At 39.1% G+C, this 21519-nt stretch overlaps 1 protein-coding gene and 1 pseudogene across 1 annotated transcript; both read right to left on the bottom strand.

Annotated features, from left to right (window-relative positions):
* Window positions 1-266: 266 nt before the first annotated feature.
* Window positions 267-13900, bottom strand: LOC126505437 (olfactory receptor 6C4-like; annotated as a pseudogene).
* Window positions 13901-20303: 6403 nt separating this feature from the next.
* Window positions 20304-21287, bottom strand: LOC126505436 (olfactory receptor 6C4-like). The gene has a single exon (XM_050148314.1). The coding sequence runs from the start codon at window positions 21285-21287 to the stop codon at window positions 20304-20306; it is 984 nt and encodes a 327-aa protein (XP_050004271.1).
* Between the last annotated feature and the right edge of the window lie 232 nt (window positions 21288-21519).

Genomic DNA, 21519 nt, shown 5'->3' with positions numbered 1-21519 from the left:
ACTCCATCCTCATAGACTTTCTTTGTTTCTCCATGACTATAAAAAATGTGTGAAACTATAGCTTCATACACCTAACATATATCAAATAACTGCATTGATAATTTGGGACACTTTATTGAAAATTTTCATCACAGTATTATTAAAACCTTCAGATAGGATCACTGGATAAGTCATCCATAATTTTAATACCAAACAAGAATTTTTGAAAAAATAATATACCAGATGATTTCTATAAAACATTTATATAAAAATGGAGTTAGACTAAGTCAAGGGGAAAGTGCATTCTGGCCATGATATCTGTGAAATTTGACCCTGGACAATGAATGCATCCCTGAGAGCCTGGTGGACCTGCTTGTTGCGCAGGGTGTAGATGTCAGGGTTCAGAAGCGGTGTCATTACTGTGTTCACAAGAGCAGCCTCTCTGTTGGTGTCCAGCCTGCTTGACTGCTTTGGTTTAATGTATATAAATATTCAGCTGCCAAACATCAGCGAGAGGACAATGAGATGAGAGGAACAGGTGGAAAAAGCCCTCTGGCGCTCCCTGGCTGATGGCAGACGCACTATTGTGACTACTATGTTGCTGTATGCAAAGATGGCTATAAGAAGGGATGTAAAAAGCACAATTAAAGCAAAGTTAAAAAACAGCATTTTGATAGACCTGGTTTCAGAACAGGAGAGATTTGCCAGTGGTCCGAAGTCACAGAAGAAGTGAGGAATGACATTGGGGCCACAGTAAAATGACCGGGAAAGCATCACAACTGGAATGGCCATGAAGAGGAATCCCAGAACTAAACAGACAGCAACAAGAAAGACACATACCCTTGGGCTCATGATGGTGTGGTAATGCAGAGGTTTGCAGATGGCCAGATACCGGTCCAGGGACAACACAGCAAGAAGAAAGAAACCAGTTGCCCCCAGGAAAAGAAAGACAAAGGCTTGGGTGAAGCAGGCTCCAAAGGAAATCCTTTGCCTCCCTGAAAGAAAGATGGCTAGCAGCTTGGGGATAACAGTAGATATAAAACATCACTCTACAAAGGAGAAGGTGCTGAGGAAGAAGTACATGGGTGTGTGTAAGCGGTGGTCCTCGCAGGTGATGGCAATTATGAGCATGTTGCCCACAAGGGAAGCCAAGTAGGCCAGCAAGTGCACTAGAAATAGGAGGATCCCCAGGTGTTCGACTGCAGGGAACCTCTCGAGGATGAACTCCTGGATGGCTGTCCCATTCCTGGTTTCCTCTGTCATCAGCTTGTCTGTGTCTCCAGTCTGTCACCGAGGGTTTTGCAGAACCATGACTGAAAGGTGGAGAACTGTATGTTACTAAAACTGTAAATGACATGGGAAGGCCATCGGGCTTGTAGTCAGTGCATTCAATATGCCATTTTTTCCATTGCTAAATAAAATGAAAAAAATTTAGACTATGACTGTCTTACATTGCATGTGCCCTAAAATACTAACTGTAGAAAATCTGCATATGTCACAACCTCCATTAGAGACAATGTCATTCATCAGTGTTGATGATTTTACCAAGTTACTCAGTATTTAATCATTATATATATTTCTGATAAAATAGTTTTCAAGCAATACAGACAAATATTGCAAAAGGAAAACAACAACTTGAAAAATCAACCTGGATCTGGGAGTATCACCTGGAAGTAGAATGCCTCTCTAATATGTGTGAATCTATGTTTTTGGTTCCTATCTATTCAAAATAAAAGAAAACAGAACAAAGAAGAGAAACCAAAGGTTAACTCACAGATACTAGAGAGATGGCTCAGTAGGTAAAGGTATTTGTTGTTTATGCAGAAGACCTGGGATCAGTTTCCAGAACCCACATGGCAACCCATAATCATCTCTACCTCCATTTCCAGGGGACCCAGTGCCCTCTTCTGACTTCTGAGGGCACCAGGCATGCAGGCTGTATACATACTCTCATAAAACCAAATACTAAATTCACATAGAATAAAAGCTAATCTTCAAAAATATTAATTCACAGAAGGGATTCATACCACAAAATATATTCCTTCATCATACCTTAGCATTTGTGTCCATGTTTGGCCATATTATAATCAGCAAAACATCCTGGAGTCCCGGAGTCTCATCTGCAGTCCTATGAAGTGAGTTAGATCAGAAGAGTCACATAAGTAACTCTAGTTGGATTGTCATAGGCTCATGTCTGGCTGCTCTCATGTAGAGCCCCAGATAGACAGTGAAAGAGAAGTATTTCCCCTCCATCCTGTGCTTGATGGTCAGTCCAGGGTGAAACTTTATCAACTGATCTTCTTAGTCCAGATATTTAAGAAAGTCAGGATGCTGGGGAAGTGGGCCAGCAGGTGAAGTGCTTGCTACCCAAGTGTGAGTTCAGATCCCAGCCCCTGTAAAAGGCCAGAGTGGTGAAGTACATCTGTAACCCCAGCACTGGACGGAGGGAAGACAGGCAGATCCCAGGGGTACACTGGCTCAGCAAACCAGTCCAGTTGAAACAATGAGTTTCACATTCAGTAAGAGGCTCTAGCTCATAAAATAGGGTAGAAAGTAAGGATAGAATATATCCAAAATCTACCTCTGACTTCTACATGCACATGTATAGTTAAGCTAACACACACATATGCATATTCACAAGCACAGACACATACATACGTATACACAGAAATATAACACACACTTGTATGCATACACACAAATGAAGAAGATAATTAAAGACTAAAAATTACTCAAGTTTGAGAGATATCTCAGTCTACAATGTGAGTTTGGTTTCCTATAACCTAAACTGAAGGAGTAGGAAGAAGGCAAGAAGAGCACAGTAGCATGCTCTGTGATGGCGAGCTGATGCAGATGATGGATTGTTGGGTTTTCTTGCCAGCCAGTCTAGCCTCTTCTGCACTTTCTAGAGCAACAAGGGACTTAGTTCCAAAATGAAAGTGGACAGTGCCTGAGAAATACACCTCTGGACACCATATACATGCATACACACACACATGCACAGATCTATATACACAGAAAAGAATGCTTAACAGAGTAGAAAAGACTTCCTGACTTAACTCCAGTTATGAATCTGATTCATTCTTCTTCCTAATTCCTATGTTAGTAGAGTAAGTAATCTTTCCTCCTAAATTGATAAGGTTTTTGTATGTGAGCCTTTGTCTCTGTGCAACTAGAATCCATCTCAGATCTCCCTGTCATAAATGGAACAAACAAATACTCTCGCTCTTGTTGTGAGAGTTGTAGTGAAACCGGATGGAAGAAAAACACAGCTGCCATTGACAGCAAGCAAATGGCAAAAGGCTCCACTCTCATTGAGGACACACCCCTCTCCCAAGCAACTCACAACATCACACTGAGGCCTCACTCCTGCCAAAAGTAGCTCACAACAATCAGAACTCTATTTTGACTTCCAGAAAAACTCATCACATTGGTTTGGACAGCTAAAAAGTGTACATATAAACAGATGTCCATAGTTTTCAAAAGATAAATTCAATGTGTGCATTAATCAATTTACAGCCTAAGAACTGGATTAAACCAATTTTATTTCTCAGTGGAAATCTTTAACTCCATGGGTAAACAAAAACTCACATCTCCTCACTGTTCTCTAAGAATTGAGAAGTGAGTTCACCTGGAATTCCCAAAAAGCTTTTGTGCGTCTCCAGTCCCCCACACCAAATGCTCCCTTGTATGCTCCAGCATCAGCGAGAAGCCCTGCTGCTAGGAACATACTCCAGTCAGGGTACAAGGCAAGATGGAACACATAGGTATTTTCTACAAAGATGCTATTTTTTCTTAAGTGCTTTCCATAGCACTGAATTTTCTACTTCCATTAAGGCCATTTCTAAAAAACATGTACATAGTCCCAGAATGAGAAGATACTTACACCACCAGAAGCAGAGATGAAAGCGATATGAATTTGTCCTAACATATACTTAGCACTGGACTGTCTCTTGATAGTAATCAGGGTCTACCAGGTCCAGTGAGTGGCACCAAGAGACACTAATTATCATTAGTAGATGGAACCAAGCCATCCACAGACCTGTGTACTCTAGGATCCCTCATGATTGGTAATTTAGCATGGTTGTGAAGGGAACACCACTCAATTAAATTAATAGTAAAGTTGTATACTGTATTATTATATCTGATAATATAGAAGATTATTAAGCATAATGGCTATTCTTTCATCGTGCACAAAATATGAGCTCCCAAATATCTTCATGAAAATATTTGAAAGTGGAACATATATTTCCTTCCAATGTTCATTAATTTCCAAGTTGCATAATATTTTTAATGCAGGATTGAAAGGTCAAATGGAGCTAGCTAACACTCATGGCACATGGCTGTAGTCCATGCATTCATGTGGCTAAGGCTAGAGGATTAGTGTGAACTTGAGGCCATTCTGAGATTCACAATGAATACCAACCAGCCAGGACTAGAAAACTACATAGCATGCCTTGATAAATTTTTTAAAGGTCACTTCATGCTATAATGAGGCCACTGTGCAGGTCAGGTTTTTCCAGAGAAGGAGTAATAACAGAATAAACACTCATTACAGATATAATTCACTAAATTGGTGTAGGCAGAGACTTCTCATTCATTTCCCCACTGCTCAAACCCAAATAATCACACAGAAACTACATTAATTACAACACTGTTTGGCAAATGAATCAGGTATGTTTCTAGCTAGCTCTTACATTTTGAGTTAACCCATTTCTATTAATTTGTGTGTCAGTATGAGGCTGTGGCTTACTGGTAAGGATCCAGTGTCTGTCTCCTTCAGCACTTACATGGTGTCTCCTGGATTCTGCCTACTTTTTCTTTATATCTCTGTTCAGATTTCCCACCTGGCTTTACATGCAAGGGCATTGCCTGAAATAGTTTCTTTATTAACCAATGATAATGAAACATATTCATAGTATACAGAGGGGAATTCCACATCATCTCCCCTTTTCTGTCTAAACAAAAAGGAAGGTTTTAGCTTTTTAATAAAAAACTTACATATGCAAAACAGTTATCAAGCAAGAATTATAGTTGCAATATTTAGTCCATTTACATTTAGCAAAATAAGGAAAATACCCTATCATCTATCCTATTGTTGTGAGGCTAAAGTTTTATATCTTATTTATCTTTTATCATAACTATAACTATCTGTCTTCAACTCTTCAAAGATCCCAGAAGGATATAATATTGCCTAAGTAAACAGAAAGTTCATTGTAAGCAACTTCCAAAGTACTTGAATTGACAGAGACATCTTGATGCCTGGACAGTCACCCAAAGTTCTTCTGTACTGATGGGGCATCCATATTCAGCCTACAGGCCCATAGTATCTGGCAGACTTTTCCATGAAGCAGGAAATTTGAAGATCTTCTCTGCCTTTTAATGGCAAAGTTCATTAGTTGTTTTCTTCTGTGTCTTGCAGAATGTCTAGCAGTTTCTTCTGTGAAGCAAGAATCCTGAAGAACAATCCCGTCTTTTGGAAAGTTCAGCAATCACTTTTCTGTGGGTCTTACATGTCCAGTTCATACAGCATACCATCAAGCAGTCCAGGCAAGAGCAGTTTTTTGCACAAATGGCTAGCCTTGTCACATTGAAGGCATTTCCATAAGGAATTTCTTCAATGCCCATCAACTTCTCTGAAGTAATTGGTGCTGCCAGAAGCAGACATGTCTCACTGTCAAGAAAACTCTAAGTTCCTAAAACATTTTAAATGCCATGTTCTGTTGTTCTTTGAAGTGTTAAAGATTATCTATTTAACTGAAATTTATCTCTATACATCTAGAAAACCTAATTAACATGACTACAGTTTGACTATTATAAATGACTATCTATTAATCTGTATTTTTAACTATACATTACATTTTTAAATGAGCTGTACAAACATAATACCTTAAACAAGAGCAAAAGTACATATACACAGTATAACAAAATCAACCTTAAGTATGTATCAATAGCCCAAGATCCATAATAATGCAAAGTATTCATCTCTATATTATAATTCTCTCCCCCTTTTCTAGAAAGAAATTGAGTGACCATCTAACCATTTATAATCAACCACATTTAAATGAAACGAAACATTTATAAACAGTCACTTTGGGAATTTGGGAGTTGTTCTTTCCAAACTGCTTCCGGATGTTTGTTGGGTAAAATATTTTTAGGAGTTTATGGATACCTTTTTGGGGAATCTTATTCCATCAAACAACATTAGCCTGGAAGGAATCCACAGGTTCTCATCTTCTGTGGAAACAAAAGCAGAACATCTTTTCCAAAGCAACATATCCATTGTTCTCACCACCTGAACTCTGGGAAGGAGCTTGCAGCACATAAACCCTTTATAGTTGAGGAAAAGCTAAATCTGCCATGCAGCATACTGCACAGCCTAAAAATATCTCTGTGTATGACTGTGGGAATCTGCCCTGCTCTCCTGCCTGTGCACGCCTAGCAGACCTGATCCAGGCAGTTGCCTAGGTAGAGAGTGCTGAGCTTCTGGTTAGCTCTCAGCCACTTTCCTCCTAACCCTGAGTGGGTGTACAAGAGCCCAGACCAGAAATAGATGGCAGGCCATGCCTGTCAGCTCCAGATGTTCAGGCACTATTTGGCTCAGATATATTTCTAGTTAACTCTTACATCTTAAATTAATCCCTTTCTATTAATTTGTGTATTGGCACAAGGCTGTGGCTTACTGGTAATGATCTGGCGTCTGTCTTCTTTAGCAGTTACTCAGCATCTCTTTGACTCCAACTACTCTCTCTATATATCTCTCCCTGTTTGTATTTCCCACCTGGCTCTACTCTGCTAAGCCATTGGTTGAAACAGCTTCTTCATTAACCAATGGTAATAAAACACATTCACAAAATACAGAGGGGAATCCCACATCAGATTGCCTTACACAATCTGGGTGAGTCGTCCAGCACTGGTTGGCTGCACACCAGAGGCTGAGAACCCAGTATGTACTCAGTCCATCATACTTGTTGCCTTTGCAGTTATAGTTTGGTCTTGAAAGCCTGGTTAATTCCTGCCTGGATCAGGTCTGCTAGGCGTGCACAGGCAGAAGAGCAGGGAGGATTCCCACAGTCATACACAGAGATATTTCTAGGTTGTGCAGTGTGCTGCATGGCAGATTTAGCTTTTACTCAAATGTAAAGGGTTTATTGCTGCAAACTACTTCCCAGAGTTCAGGTGGTGAGAAAAATTTCTATCCAGCAGTTCCAGAGCTGGCAGTAAATGTACCTCTGCCATATTGAAAGGTTGACAGAGGTGGAGCCAGCATTCAGGGCCACTGAGACTACACTGCTTACCATTTTAAAGCACTCCTGGTCAGAAAAGGATTTCAGATACACAATAGGACAGATTTACACTGGAGATCTGCTGGTCTTCAGTCCACATTGGATGAATGATGAAGCTGAGTTCTGGCATCTACTCTGCTGTTTGACAACAGGGCTGATGTTCTCACCAGCAAGAAGTGAAGTAAAGTAAGCCAAAGAGCTGTTTTTCCTTCAGTCCTCTGTTTATATTGGATAACACCAGAAGATGCTAAAGGCTCTTGGGAAGGGTCTTCCTCTCTCAGTTAAAACAGAAAATATCCACACAGAGTTACCCAGAGGTACACTTCTTAGTTGATTCCAGATCCAAACAAGTTGACAAGACAAACATTTTCCTTCACAAGTTGCTACTTGCCATGATAATTTTGTCACAGCATCAGAAACCATAGTTAAGACAGGCATAGGTACCAGGATTGGGGTATTGTTTCTGATACCTGACTATGTATTTTGGAGATAACTGTGGAAGGACTTTGGAATTTTGAGTTGAAAAAGTGACTGAGTGAGAACTCAGAGCTTGGTAGACTACTCTACAGGAACATAGAAGAGACAGATGAGAGAAGTNTCCATAGCACTGAATTTGCTACTTCCATTAAGGCCATTTCTAAAAAACATGTACATAGTCCCAGGATGAGAAGATACTTACACCACCAGAAGCAGAGATGAAAGCGATATGAATTTGTCCTAACATATACTTAGCACTGGACTGTCTCTTGATACTAATCAGGGTCTACCAGGTCCAGTGAGTGGCACCAAGAGACACTAATTATCATTAGTAGATGGAACCAAGCCATCCACAGACCTGTGTACTCTAGGATCCCTCATGATTGGTAATTTAGCATGGTTGTGAAGGGAACACCACTCAATTAAATTAATAGTAAAGTTGTATACTGTATTATTATATCTGATAATATAGAAGATTATTAAGCATAATGGCTACTCTTTCATTGTGCACAGAATATGAGCTCCCAAATGTCTTCATGAAAATATTTGAAAGTGGAACATATATGACCCTCCAAAGTTCATTAATTTCCAAGTTGCATAATATTTTTAATGCAGGATTGAAAGGTCAAATGGAGCTAGCTAACACTCATGGCACATGGCTGTAGTCCATGCATTCATGTGGCTAAGGCTAGAGGATTAGTGTGAACTTGAGGCCATTCTGAGATTCACAATGAATACCAACCAGCCAGGACTAGAAAACTATATAGCATGCCTTGATCTATTTTTAGTAAAGGCACATAGAGAACTAAATTTCTAGGCCACTGTGCAAGTCAGGTTTTTCCAGAGAAGGAGGAATAACAGAATAAACACTCATTACAGATATAATTCACTAAATTGGTGTAGGCAGAGACTGCTCATTCATTTCCCCACTGCTCAAACCCAAATAATCACACAGAAACTACATTAATTACAACACTGTTTGGCAAATGAATCAAGTATATTTCTAGCTAGCTCTTACATTTTGAGTTAACCCATTTCTATTAATTTGTGTGTCAGTATGAGGCTGTGGCTTACTGGTAAGGATCCAGTGTCTGTCTCCTTCAACACTTACATGGTGTCTCCTGGATTCTGCCTACTTTTTCTTTTTATCTCTGTTCAGATTTCCCACCTGGCTTTACATGCAAGGCCATTGCCTAAAACAGTTTCTTTATTAACCAATGGTAATAAAACATATTCACAGTATACACAGGGGAATCCCACATCATCTCCCCTTTTCCGTCAAAGAAAAAGGAAGGTTTTAGCCTTTTTAATAATAAAATTAGCCAGGCAGTGTTGGCTCACACCTTTAATCCCAGCACTCGGGAGGCAGAGGCAGGCGGATCTCTGTGAGTTGAGGCCAGCCTGGTCTATAAGAGCTAGTTCCAGGAACGGAACCAAAATCTACAGAGAAACCCTGTCTTGAAAGCAAAAAATAAATAAATAAATAAATAAATGAATAATAAAATAAAATTACATATGCAATACAGTTATCAAGCAAGAATTATAGTTGCAAATTTAGTCCATTTACATTTTACAACTTAAGGAAAATATGCTATTATCTATCCTATTTTGTAAGGCTAAAGTTTTATATATAATTTATCTTTTATCATAACTATAACTATCTGTCTTCAACTCTTTAAAGATCCCAGAAGGATATAATATTGCCTAAGTAAAGAGGAAGTTCATTGTAAGCAAGTTCCAAAGTACTGGAATTGACAGAGACATCTTGATGCCTGGACAGTCACCCAAAGTTCTTCTGTAATGATGGGGCATCCATATTCAGCCTACAGGCCCATAGTATCTGGCAGACTTTTCCATGAAGCAGGAAATTTGAAGATCTTCTCTGCCTTTTAATGGCAAAGTTCATTAGTTGTTTTCTTCTGTGTCTTGCAGAATGTCTAGCAGTTTCTTCTGTGAAGCAAGAATCCTGAAGAACAATCCCTTCTTTTGGAAAGTTCAGCAATTACTTTTCTGTGGGTCTTACATGTCCAGTTCATACAGCATACCATCAAGCAGTCCAGGCAAGAGCAGTTTTTTGCACAAATGGCTAGCCTTGTCACATTGAAGGCATTTCCATAAGGAATTTCTTCAATGCCCATCAACTTCTCTGAAGTAATTGGTGCTGCCAGAAGCAGACATGTCTCACTGTCAAGAAAACTCTAAGTTCCTAAAACATTTTAAATGCCATGTTCTGTTGTTCTTTGAAGTGTTAAAGATTATCTATTTAACTGAAATTTATCTCTATACATCTAGAAAACCTAATTAACATGACTACAGTTTGACTATTATAAATGACTATCTATTAATCTGTATTTTTAACTATACATTACATTTTTAAATGAGCTGTACAAACATAATACCTTAAACAAGAGCAAAAGTACATATACACAGTATAACAAAATCAACCTTAAGTATGTATCAATAGCCCAAGATCCATAATAATGCAAAGTATTCATCTCTATATTATAATTCTCTCCCCCTTTTCTAGAAAGAAATTGAGTGACCATCTAACCATTTATAATCAACCACATTTAAATGAAACGAAACATTTATAAACAGTCACTTTGGGAATTTGGGAGTTGTTCTTTCCAAACTGCTTCCGGATGTTTGTTGGGTAAAATATTTTTAGGAGTTTATGGATACCTTTTTGGGGAATCTTATTCCATCAAACAACATTAGCCTGGAAGGAATCCACAGGTTCTCATCTTCTGTGGAAACAAAAGCAGAACATCTTTTCCAAAGCAACATATCCATTGTTCTCACCACCTGAACTCTGGGAAGGAGCTTGCAGCACATAAACCCTTTATAGTTGAGGAAAAGCTAAATCTGCCATGCAGCATACTGCACAGCCTAAAAATATCTCTGTGTATGACTGTGGGAATCTGCCCTGCTCTCCTGCCTGTGCACGCCTAGCAGACCTGATCCAGGCAGTTGCCTAGGTAGAGAGTGCTGAGCTTCTGGTTAGCTCTCAGCCACTTTCCTCCTAACCCTGAGTGGGTGTACAAGAGCCCAGACCAGAAATAGATGGCAGGCCATGCCTGTCAGCTCCAGATGTTCAGGCACTATTTGGCTCAGATATATTTCTAGTTAACTCTTACATCTTAAATTAATCCCTTTCTATTAATTTGTGTATTGGCACAAGGCTGTGGCTTACTGGTAATGATCTGGCGTCTGTCTTCTTTAGCAGTTACTCAGCATCTCTTTGACTCCAACTACTCTCTCTATATATCTCTCCCTGTTTGTATTTCCCACCTGGCTCTACTCTGCTAAGCCATTGGTTGAAACAGCTTCTTCATTAACCAATGGTAATAAAACACATTCACAAAATACAGAGGGGAATCCCACATCAGATTGCCTTACACAATCTGGGTGAGTCGTCCAGCACTGGTTGGCTGCACACCAGAGGCTGAGAACCCAGTATGTACTCAGTCCATCATACTTGTTGCCTTTGCAGTTATAGTTTGGTCTTGAAAGCCTGGTTAATTCCTGCCTGGATCAGGTCTGCTAGGCGTGCACAGGCAGAAGAGCAGGGAGGATTCCCACAGTCATACACAGAGATATTTCTAGGTTGTGCAGTGTGCTGCATGGCAGATTTAGCTTTTACTCAAATGTAAAGGGTTTATTGCTGCAAACTACTTCCCAGAGTTCAGGTGGTGAGAAAAATTTCTATCCAGCAGTTCCAGAGCTGGCAGTAAATGTACCTCTGCCATATTGAAAGGTTGACAGAGGTGGAGCCAGCATTCAGGGCCACTGAGACTACACTGCTTACCATTTTAAAGCACTCCTGGTCAGAAAAGGATTTCAGATACACAATAGGACAGATTTACACTGGAGATCTGCTGGTCTTCAGTCCACATTGGATGAATGATGAAGCTGAGTTCTGGCATCTACTCTGCTGTTTGACAACAGGGCTGATGTTCTCACCAGCAAGAAGTGAAGTAAAGTAAGCCAAAGAGCTGTTTTTCCTTCAGTCCTCTGTTTATATTGGATAACACCAGAAGATGCTAAAGGCTCTTGGGAAGGGTCTTCCTCTCTCAGTTAAAACAGAAAATATCCACACAGAGTTACCCAGAGGTACACTTCTTAGTTGATTCCAGATCCAAACAAGTTGACAAGACAAACATTTTCCTTCACAAGTTGCTACTTGCCATGATAATTTTGTCACAGCATCAGAAACCATAGTTAAGACAGGCATAGGTACCAGGATTGGGGTATTGTTTCTGATACCTGACTATGTATTTTGGAGATAACTGTGGAAGGACTTTGGAATTTTGAGTTGAAAAAGTGACTGAGTGAGAACTCAGAGCTTGGTAGACTACTCTACAGGAACATAGAAGAGACAGATGAGAGAAGTGAAGAGCCAAGAAATCTAACTTGTGGTGTTTCGCAGAGTAGTTTTAAGAATTTCTTGAAGATTTTATCATGGCAGTTGATATTTTAAATTAAGAACCACTAGGGCTGGAGAGTTGGCTCAGAGGTTAAGAGCATTGCTTGCTCTACCAAAGGTCCTGAGTTCAATTCCCAGCAACCACATGGTGGCTCACAACCATCTGTAATGGGGTCTGGTGCCCTCTTCTGGCCTGCAGGCATACACACAGACAGAATATTGTATACATAATAAATAAATAAATAAATATTTAAAAAAAGAAATTAAGAACCACTAAAGTGAAATCTCTGCTAACTAAGACAATTGATACCTTGTCAGCTGGAGCTAAACAATCAGCTGTGATTAAGTAGATACCATAATCATTAAGATGAAGTCTCCTGCCAGGCAACAGCAGCACACGATTTAATCCCAGCACTCAAGAAGCTGAGACAGGCAGATCTCTGTGAGTTATGGCCCAGACTGGTCTACAAGAGCTAGTTTCAAGACAACCAGGGCTGTTACACAGAGAAACCCTGGCTTGAAACCCCTCCCCAAAAGAAATATGAAGTCTCTGGGAAGTGTTTCCTAAGAGTTTGGATACAGATCATGTTTTCTAGAAGTGGTTCCGCTTGCACCTCATACTCAGTAGAGTACGGTAGCATAAGAAGCACCAAGGTGATGCTCATTTTGAAGGCATGAAGGGGTCATGTAGAACAGCTGAGGTTCAGCACAACATGGTAGAGTAGGGTTCCTGAAAAAAGCCCAAGAGAGGCCCCTGTTGAAGGTGTCCAATTGCAGCACAGACCACAAAGTTTTGGAGATGCCACTACCATGCAACAATTGCCAAGGGCAGAAGTAGCTGTGGAATGGAGTTGGCCTGTGCCTAGGAGAAAGATGCATGTGTTGTGAATGACAGAGCTGGAGAAATGGAGTTTTTAGAAAAAATAGGATTGTCTTTGTGTGGCAGACCTCAAACACGCAACCTTTTATACAGTTGAGTGTTTTATTGCTTTATTTGATTGTGACATGTAACAGGCATGTGCAATGTTACCTTGTTCCGTTTGACCTTTCTATCCTGCGTTAACAATATTATACAACTTGGAAATTAATGAACTTTGGGGTATTATATGTACTCACTTTGTGAGTTCTTCTCTCTTAGAATAATCTAGCTTTTATTTTATTGGACAGGAGGCCTGAATTAAAAGATCTTAGAATTTTGAAGAAACTGTGAAATTTAAGTGAGACTTTGGATTTTTCCCTAATATTTTTACTGTTTATTTGGGAACTTCCTGTCGTGAACCCCCAGCATCCTCACTTCCAAGTCATCCCATATCTAACCTCCAATCCTTGGGACCTCCACATCCAAAAGAGGAAGAAGAAAAAGAAATAAAACAAGTTCAGTTTGTGCTGCCCATCTATTCGCTGGAGCATGATAAGACTCCCCAGTGGCCAGGCCCTTAAAAAGAAACTGAGTTCCTCCCCAACCACATCCTCACCAGAAGCCATCAATTGTGCAGAGCCACACTGCAGCATCCTTATCACAATTCACAAGAGCTCTCTTGATGTCTTTCGTCCGAGCTATTGCTTTTGGGGTGCTGTCAGGTGGGGTGAGAGGGTCGACACAGAAGCCTTCCATGTCCCTCTTTCTCAACTGTGAGTCTGCAGTCATCAATACCATGGCAAAGGTAGCTCCGGTGCCCTTAACAGTCTGCAGAAGCACAGGTTCTGCACTGATAGTGTGGACCACGGACATTCACGTGGTCTCCAGTGTCACTAGACATTCACATGGACCACAGACATTCACATGGTCTCCAGTGTCAGCACACGTCAAGGACCTAACATGATCTCCAGTGACAGTACAGAGCATGGACATCAGCATGGCCTCTGCTGCTGCACAGGCAGTGGATTCCATTACAGCCCTCAGCAGCACAGGCCCAAGTCACGGTCATGTCCTGAGATGGCAATGCAGGCCCCTCACACCAATATGCCTCCCCACCCAGGAGGCCCAAGGCCACAGACATCAGCATGGCTTCAGGCGGCAGCTCAGATCACAGACATCCACATGGCCTTTGATGGTAACACAGGGCACAGACATCTACATACCCGTCAACCGCAATTAGACCATGGATCCAGACATGGTCCTCAGCAGCACATGAACCAAAATATCAACATGGCCTCAGGTTTGAGTACAGGCCACTCAGATCATCATGGCTCCCTGGTGGTTGCAGGGCCCATGGACATCAACATAGATTTGGGTGAGACTTCGGGTATTGTTGAGAAACTTTGACCTTTGACAGCAACATGAAATGTCTAAAGTTTTAAAGTTTTTTTTTGAAAGATTACGTGTTTAACTTTTAAAAACAGTGGGACTCATAAAAGTAGAAATGCTTTATATTGTGATTTTATCTTAATATTTTAACCTTTTATTGAAATAAATTATTTTCTCATACAATATATCCTGATTACTATTTTCCCTCCCTTTATTCCTCCCAGTTTTTCCCAACTTCACCTAACATCTGGATCCATTCCCTCTCAGTCTCTCATTAAGAAAAAAAGACCTCTAAGAGATAATAACAAAACATAACAAAATAAAATATAATAAGGAAGAACAGAAGCCATCACATCGAAGTTGGACAAGGCTATATAATTGTGATATTAATACTAATATGTCATCTTGGGGACGATGAGAAATAAAAGGCTCTAACTGAATACTGATGTGGTTGAGCATCAAGGTGACAAGGGGACAATTGTGCTGGCTCATTTATTTCTACATGACACAAAGGTATCTGAGAAAAGGGAACCACACCTGAGAAAATGTTCCCAAAAATTGGTCTGTAGGCAATCAGTAGGGCAATTTTCCTCATCAGAGATTGATGGGGGAGGATCCATCCCATTGTAGAAGGTGTCATTTCTTGGCAGGTGGACCAGGGCTGTATAAGATCAGCAAGCCATGGAGAGAATGCTGCTAAGCAACATCCCTCCATGACCTCTGCTGCAGTTCCTGTCTCCAGGCTCTCAACTTAGTTCCTTCCCTGATGTCCCTCTCTAAAAGCTGAAATAATCCTCTTCCTCCTCAAGCTGCTTTTGGTCACTGTCATGGTATGTCATCACAGCAACAGAAACCATACCTAATACACACATCTTGGGCATATACTTAAATGTCTCTATATCCTACTGCAAAGATCATTGCTGCTCTTTCACAATAGCCAGTAGGAAGCAATATAGATGACCACTGACTGGTGAGTGGATGATGAAAAAGTGGTACATCCACACTACAGAATGCTATTCAGTTGATTAAAATATAAAGTTCTGAAATTTGCAGGTGAATAGAGAGAGCTGGAGACAATCATCCTGAGTGAGGTCACCCAGACCTAGAAAACAAACATTACATATTTTCTCTCCTTGTGTATATTAGTTTTTAAAGTCTAGATATATGTGTTTGGTTTGAAATACCTATAAAATTAGTAATGTAGAAAAGTGCGATGGGAAAAGGAAATATTGCTCTAAATGGTTAAAAAAGGATCATGAAACATGAAAGAAGAGAAGGCATGGGAAATAGAAGGAAAGAGTAAGGATAACATGAAGAAGGCTATTGAAAGACTTTTACAAAGTCATGTGGAAACCTACTCCTGTAGAAGCTTCCTAAATATATACATATATACATATGCATATATAAATATATGTGTATATATGTGTATGTGCATATGTATGCATATATATATACATATATGTTCATATACATGTGGTTATATACTACATGAGCAAATAATATAAAAAATATATAAATCTATGGGGAAGGAGCATGCAGGAGCTGTGCAACACCATAGAAAATTCAAATCTTTGAATCATAGGAATAAGTGATAAAAATGAATCCCAGGCCAATGGCATACATCAGATCTCCAACAGGATAATAGAAAAAATGTCCCCCAACTAAGGAAAGACACATCCACACAGATACAAGAAGAACCCAGGCACCTAATAGACAAGACCAGAAACTATAATCCCACAACATATCATAGTAAAAACACTAAATATACAGAACAAAGAAAGAGGATTGAAATCTCCAGGAGGAAAAGCACAAGTCACATTACAGGAAAAACCACGAGAATAACAACTGGTTGTCCAATAAAAATTTCAAGAGCCAGAAGGGCCTAGAGCCTTGTACTCCAAGCTCTATAAGACCACAACTGCTGAAAGAGACTCTATACTCGGCAAAACTATCAGCCAGGTGGTGGCGGCACATGCCTTTAATCCCAGCACCTGAGAGGCAGAGGCAACTGTGAGTTCGAGGCAATGAAAATATTCTTAATAAAATCATAAAATAAAATTTATCAAATCTAATGTTCAGAACAAAGAGTGACAAAAAACAAAGAACAATTTAGCCACACATAGAGACAGGACATCACAATAATATTTGACTTTTCAATGGAAATTTTGAAAGCCAAGAGGGCATAGATTGAAGTATTATAAGTTCTAAAGAACCACATATGCAAAGTCAAACTGATATACCCAGTAAAACTATCAGTCATCATCAAAGAAGAAAGAAAAAGTTTCCATGATAAAAACAGGTTTAAGGAATTTATGTCCATAGAACCAGACCTACATTAGGTATTTGAGGAAATACTATGGACTGAAGAGAAGTTAAAATTTAATATCCAGGAAAGTATAAGGAATACAAAATCCCAGAACAGCTAGCCAAAAGCAATCTAAGAAAACAACACCACAACATACAACAGGAATTAATGCTCATTACTCAATAACACTCAATGTCAATGTTCTCAATTCCCCAACAAAAAGACACAGGATAATGGATTGAATTAGAAGACAAAATCAACCCTTTTCTTTGCCTCTAAGATACACACCCCATTATCAGTAGATACCACCTTAGGGGAAAGGATGGAGAAGTTTGAAGTAAATATTTGGAATCACAAATATATATTTGGAATACAAATAACAAATAGACAAAAACGATATCTATACTATATTTTTTCTATTGGTTTGTAAGTTTATCTTTCAAAAACATAGTTCTATTTCATCTTGGTTATAAAAATTACTAGCATGAAGATATTTATACTACTACTTTGTTGTTCTTCAAATTCCTGCAGGATATGTGAAGTTCCAGCCCTGCATTCTTCAATAGAAAGCTTGCCTGGTCCACCTTGTTCATCTCACTCTATTTCTGGTTAGTCTTAATTAATGATTTTAAATATTCCATGAGTTACTTCAAAGAACAAAATTATGCATTGATTATTTTCACTTTGCCTTCATCCAGATTCTATGATTGATATAATACATATATATATATCTTGCAAACATACTCAAATATCTTCCATTTGAATTCAAATTATGCTTTACCCTTTAAATTTATATGCTTACATTATTAATTTACATTTCTTTCAATGAATAACATTTTCTAGACTATATTGCATGAAGTTCGATAAGATCTATTATTTTATTTTTCTGAAAAATGCCTTCAAATTTTGTTAGCAATATTTTCTATCAACCAACCATTATTTAAAATGAGTTCTTTACAGCTATGTGTTAAACTTTCTTAGATAATTTTTGCTATTTATTTCTCATTTACTCTGTGACTGAAGAACATTTTCTATATTTCCCTTCTTGTAAAGAATTTTAAGATTGACTTTTCTCTCCCGAAGAAATTCTATTATGATCAAAATTCCCATGTGCACATGAGAACAATGTGGATCCTTCAAGTTCAAAATGGAAGAATCTGCAATAATTAGTCAAGCCCAATTTGCTCACGGATGGACTTATGTAAATCTGAACTTGCTGTTATTTTCCCATTAATCACTGAAACAATGATGTTAGAACTTCCAACCATGGTTGTGTTTCTTCATTTCTTTCTGTTGATTCCATATTTTCCTACATTTTAAAACTACTTTGTCTATACACACACTTATACTTATTGGGTCTTCATTTATCAGTCTACTTGTATTATTTCAATATTATTAGCTTTTTTCTTGAAATTTTGTAGTTTTGAACTTAAGGCTGTCTCTACGCCCCTAAATTTTATGACATAATTAATCATAGCTAAAGCCTCTTTTTTTTTTTTAAAAAAAATGGTTTTAATTCTGCTTAAACTTTGTTATTATTGTACAGTTGGATTTAACTCTGTGGTCTCAATATTTCTTTCAATTGGTCCTTTCTATACCTTTTATAATTCCTTCAACTGAGGATCAATTTGGCAACAAAACTTACCAGGACAAGTGTTTTCCTGCCTTGTTACCTATTCATCTCATGAGTCATGATCAATCAATAGATTAGTTTCTCCTTAGTGCTAAAATGGGGGCCTGACCCTGTCCATAAAGTCATCTCAGGAGCATTATCGCTGCCACAGTTAGACTCCTTTCCCCTCAGAAGTAATTTCTCCTGGACTGTTTGCATTTCCCATCATGGGAAAAAACATAACAACTCCACTCTGCTCCACATTCATAGCTCTCTGGCCCTTTGTTGGTCCTTCAGTTCTGGGGCTCAGACTGGAATCAGTCTGGCAAGTGAAAGGAAGCAATGGGGACTTTGGATATCAGTGCTTTTCATCATAGTGAAAACTAGAGGTGTAACAATGTCAGCTTATAGATAAACATTCTTCATGGGAACATTGCAGTGAGCGGTGTTAAATTATTTATTAATATCATGACAGTTATTGTTATATGCATCATTCAAATTTTCATATGATGATCACAAAAAAACTGCTGTTGAATATATTTTATATTCTTGGCACTCGTGAATTTAATTATTCATTCCAAACTCCATCCTCATAGCCTTTCTTTGTTTCTCCATGACTATAAAAAAATGTGTGAAAGTATAGCTTCACACACCCAGCATATATTAAATAACTGCATGGATAATTTGGGACACTTTGTTGAAAATGTAACGTATCATAACATGTATGAGGATTTGGTTTTAATTGCGACCTAAACTGATACAGATATTTTCACCACAAGATTATTAAATCCTTCAGATGGAATTGCTGTATAAGCCATCAATAATTTTAATACTGGATGATTTCTATAGAACATTTATATAAAAATGGACTTAGACTATTTCAAGGAAAAAGTGCATTCTTCCCCTGATAACTGTACAGTTTGACCCTGGGTAGTGCATCCCTGAAAGCCTGGTGGACCTCCTTTTTGTGCAGGGTGTAGATGACAGTATATCAATGCTTTTCATCATCATAGTGAAAACTAAAGTTATAACAATATCTGCTAATATATAAATGATCTTCATGGGATCATTGCAGTGAATGGTGTTAAATTATTTATTAATATGCTGACAGTTATTGTTTAAGCATCATTTAAATTTTGGTACAATGATCACATAAATCTGTTTTTGAATATATTTTATATTCTTAGTAGTCATGAACTTAATTCTTTATTTCAGACTCTATCCTCATAGCTTCCCTTTCTTTCTCGCCCCATCACTAAAAAGTATGTGCAAAACTATGACTTCCCATATTCAACATATATTGTAGTAGGAGCTATACCATCTGCCTCATTGCCTTTTTCCCAGCATTCTGGTCTGTCTACTCCACACACCTATGTTCTGACCTATCAGGCCAATCAGATTCTTTATTAACCAATGAAAGTAACACATAGACAGATGACCATCCCCCATCAATATATTAAATAAATGAATGTATAATTTGAGATGCATTATTAAAAATGTAGCACCTACATAATATATATGAGGCTTTGGTTTTAATTGATACCAAAGCTGTTATAGAAAGATTTTCATCACAATGATGACAGAAGTTACAAAAAAATTCTACACTCTTTCAGAATTACGTATAATATTTATTTAGGGGAGACTCACAGATCACAGTTCTAGATCACAATCCTGTGCACAAATGGGGAACAGGAACCGGTTCTAGCAGCTGGAAGTGAGAGCCAGAAGCGAGAGAGTGAACACATGCTTTACAGCTGCATTTATAGATTAAGAGAACATGCCCAAGTGGGCTGGATTTAAAAGCTATTGGCTGAAGGAGCTCCCACAGCATCCCAAGATAATTAAAGCCTTCAGATGGAATTACTGGATCAGTGAGCCATCATTTTAAGAACAAACAAGCAGAATATGAAAGAAATAACATACTGAATGATTTACAGAGAACATTTATGGAAAAATGGAATTAGACTAAGTTAAGGACAAAATGTATTTTTCCTGTGATATCTGTGCAGTTTGACCTTGGACATTGCATCCTTGAGAGCCTGGTGGACCTGCTTGTTGCGCAGGGTATAGATGGCAGGGTTCAGAAGCGGGGTCAGCACTGTGTTCACAAGAGCAGCCTCTCTGTTGGTGTCCAGCCTGCTTGACTGCTTTGGATTAATGTATATAAATATACAGCTGCCAAACATCAACGAGAGGACAATGAGATGAGAGGAACAGGTGGAAAAAGCCCTCTGGCGCTCCCTGGCTGATGGCAGACGCACTATTGTGACTACTATATTGCTGTATGCAAAGACGGCTAGAAGAAGAGATGTAAAAAGCACAATTAAAGCAAAGTTAAAAAACAGCATTTTGACAGACCTGGTTTCTGAACAGGAGAGATTTGCCAGTGGTCCAAAGTCACAGAAGAAGTGAGGAATGACATTGGGGCCACAGTAAAGTGACCGGGAAAGCATCACAACTGGAATGGCCATGAAGAGGAATCCCAGAACTAAACAGACAGTAACAAGAAAGACACACACCCTTGGGCTCATGATGGTGTGGTAATGCAGAGGTTTGCAGATGGCCAGATACCGGTCCAGGGACAACACAGCAAGAAGAAAGAAAACAGTTGCCCCCAGGAAAAGAAAGACAAAGGCTTGGGTGAAGCAGGCTCCAAAGGAAATCCTTTGCCTCCCTGAAAGAAAGATGGCTAGCAGCTTGGGGATAACAGTAGATATAAAACAGCACTCTACAAAGGAGAAGGTGCTGAGGAAGAAGTACATGGGTGTGTGTAAGCGGTGGTCCTCGCAGGTGATGGCAATTATGAGCATGTTGCCCACAAGGGAAGACAAGTAGGCCAGCAAATGCACTAGAAATAGGAGGATCCCCAGATGCTTGGCTGCAGGGAACCCCTCGAGGATGAACTCCTGGATGGCTGTCCCATTCCTGGTTTCCTCTGTGATCAGCATGTCCATGTCTTCAGTCTGTCACCGAGGGGTTTGCAGAACCGTGACTGAAAGGTGGAGAACTGTGTGTTACTAAAACTGTAAATGACATGGGAAGGCAATTGGGCTTGTAGTCAGTGCATTCAATATGCCATTTTGTCCATCAGGGAAAATTACTGATTTTAGGCTATGACTGTCTTTACATTTTATGTACCCTAAAATACTGGCTCTAGAAAACCTACGTGTGCCATACACCTCCATT

The sequence above is a fragment of the Alexandromys fortis genome, unplaced genomic scaffold, assembly GCF_014885135.2.
Source record: "Alexandromys fortis isolate MF-2015 unplaced genomic scaffold, M_Fortis_MF-2015_v1.1 scaffold_59, whole genome shotgun sequence".
NCBI classification, from domain to species: Eukaryota; Metazoa; Chordata; class Mammalia; order Rodentia; family Cricetidae; genus Alexandromys; species Alexandromys fortis.
The sequence above is the reverse complement of the archived record's forward strand: the minus strand, read 5'-3'. Positions and strand labels throughout refer to the sequence as shown.

Bases quoted from the DNA above. Each gene is read 5' to 3' on its own strand.
- LOC126505436 (XM_050148314.1), bottom strand. From the start codon at position 21,287: ATGGACATGCTGATCACAGAGGAAACCAGGAATGGGACAGCCATCCAG.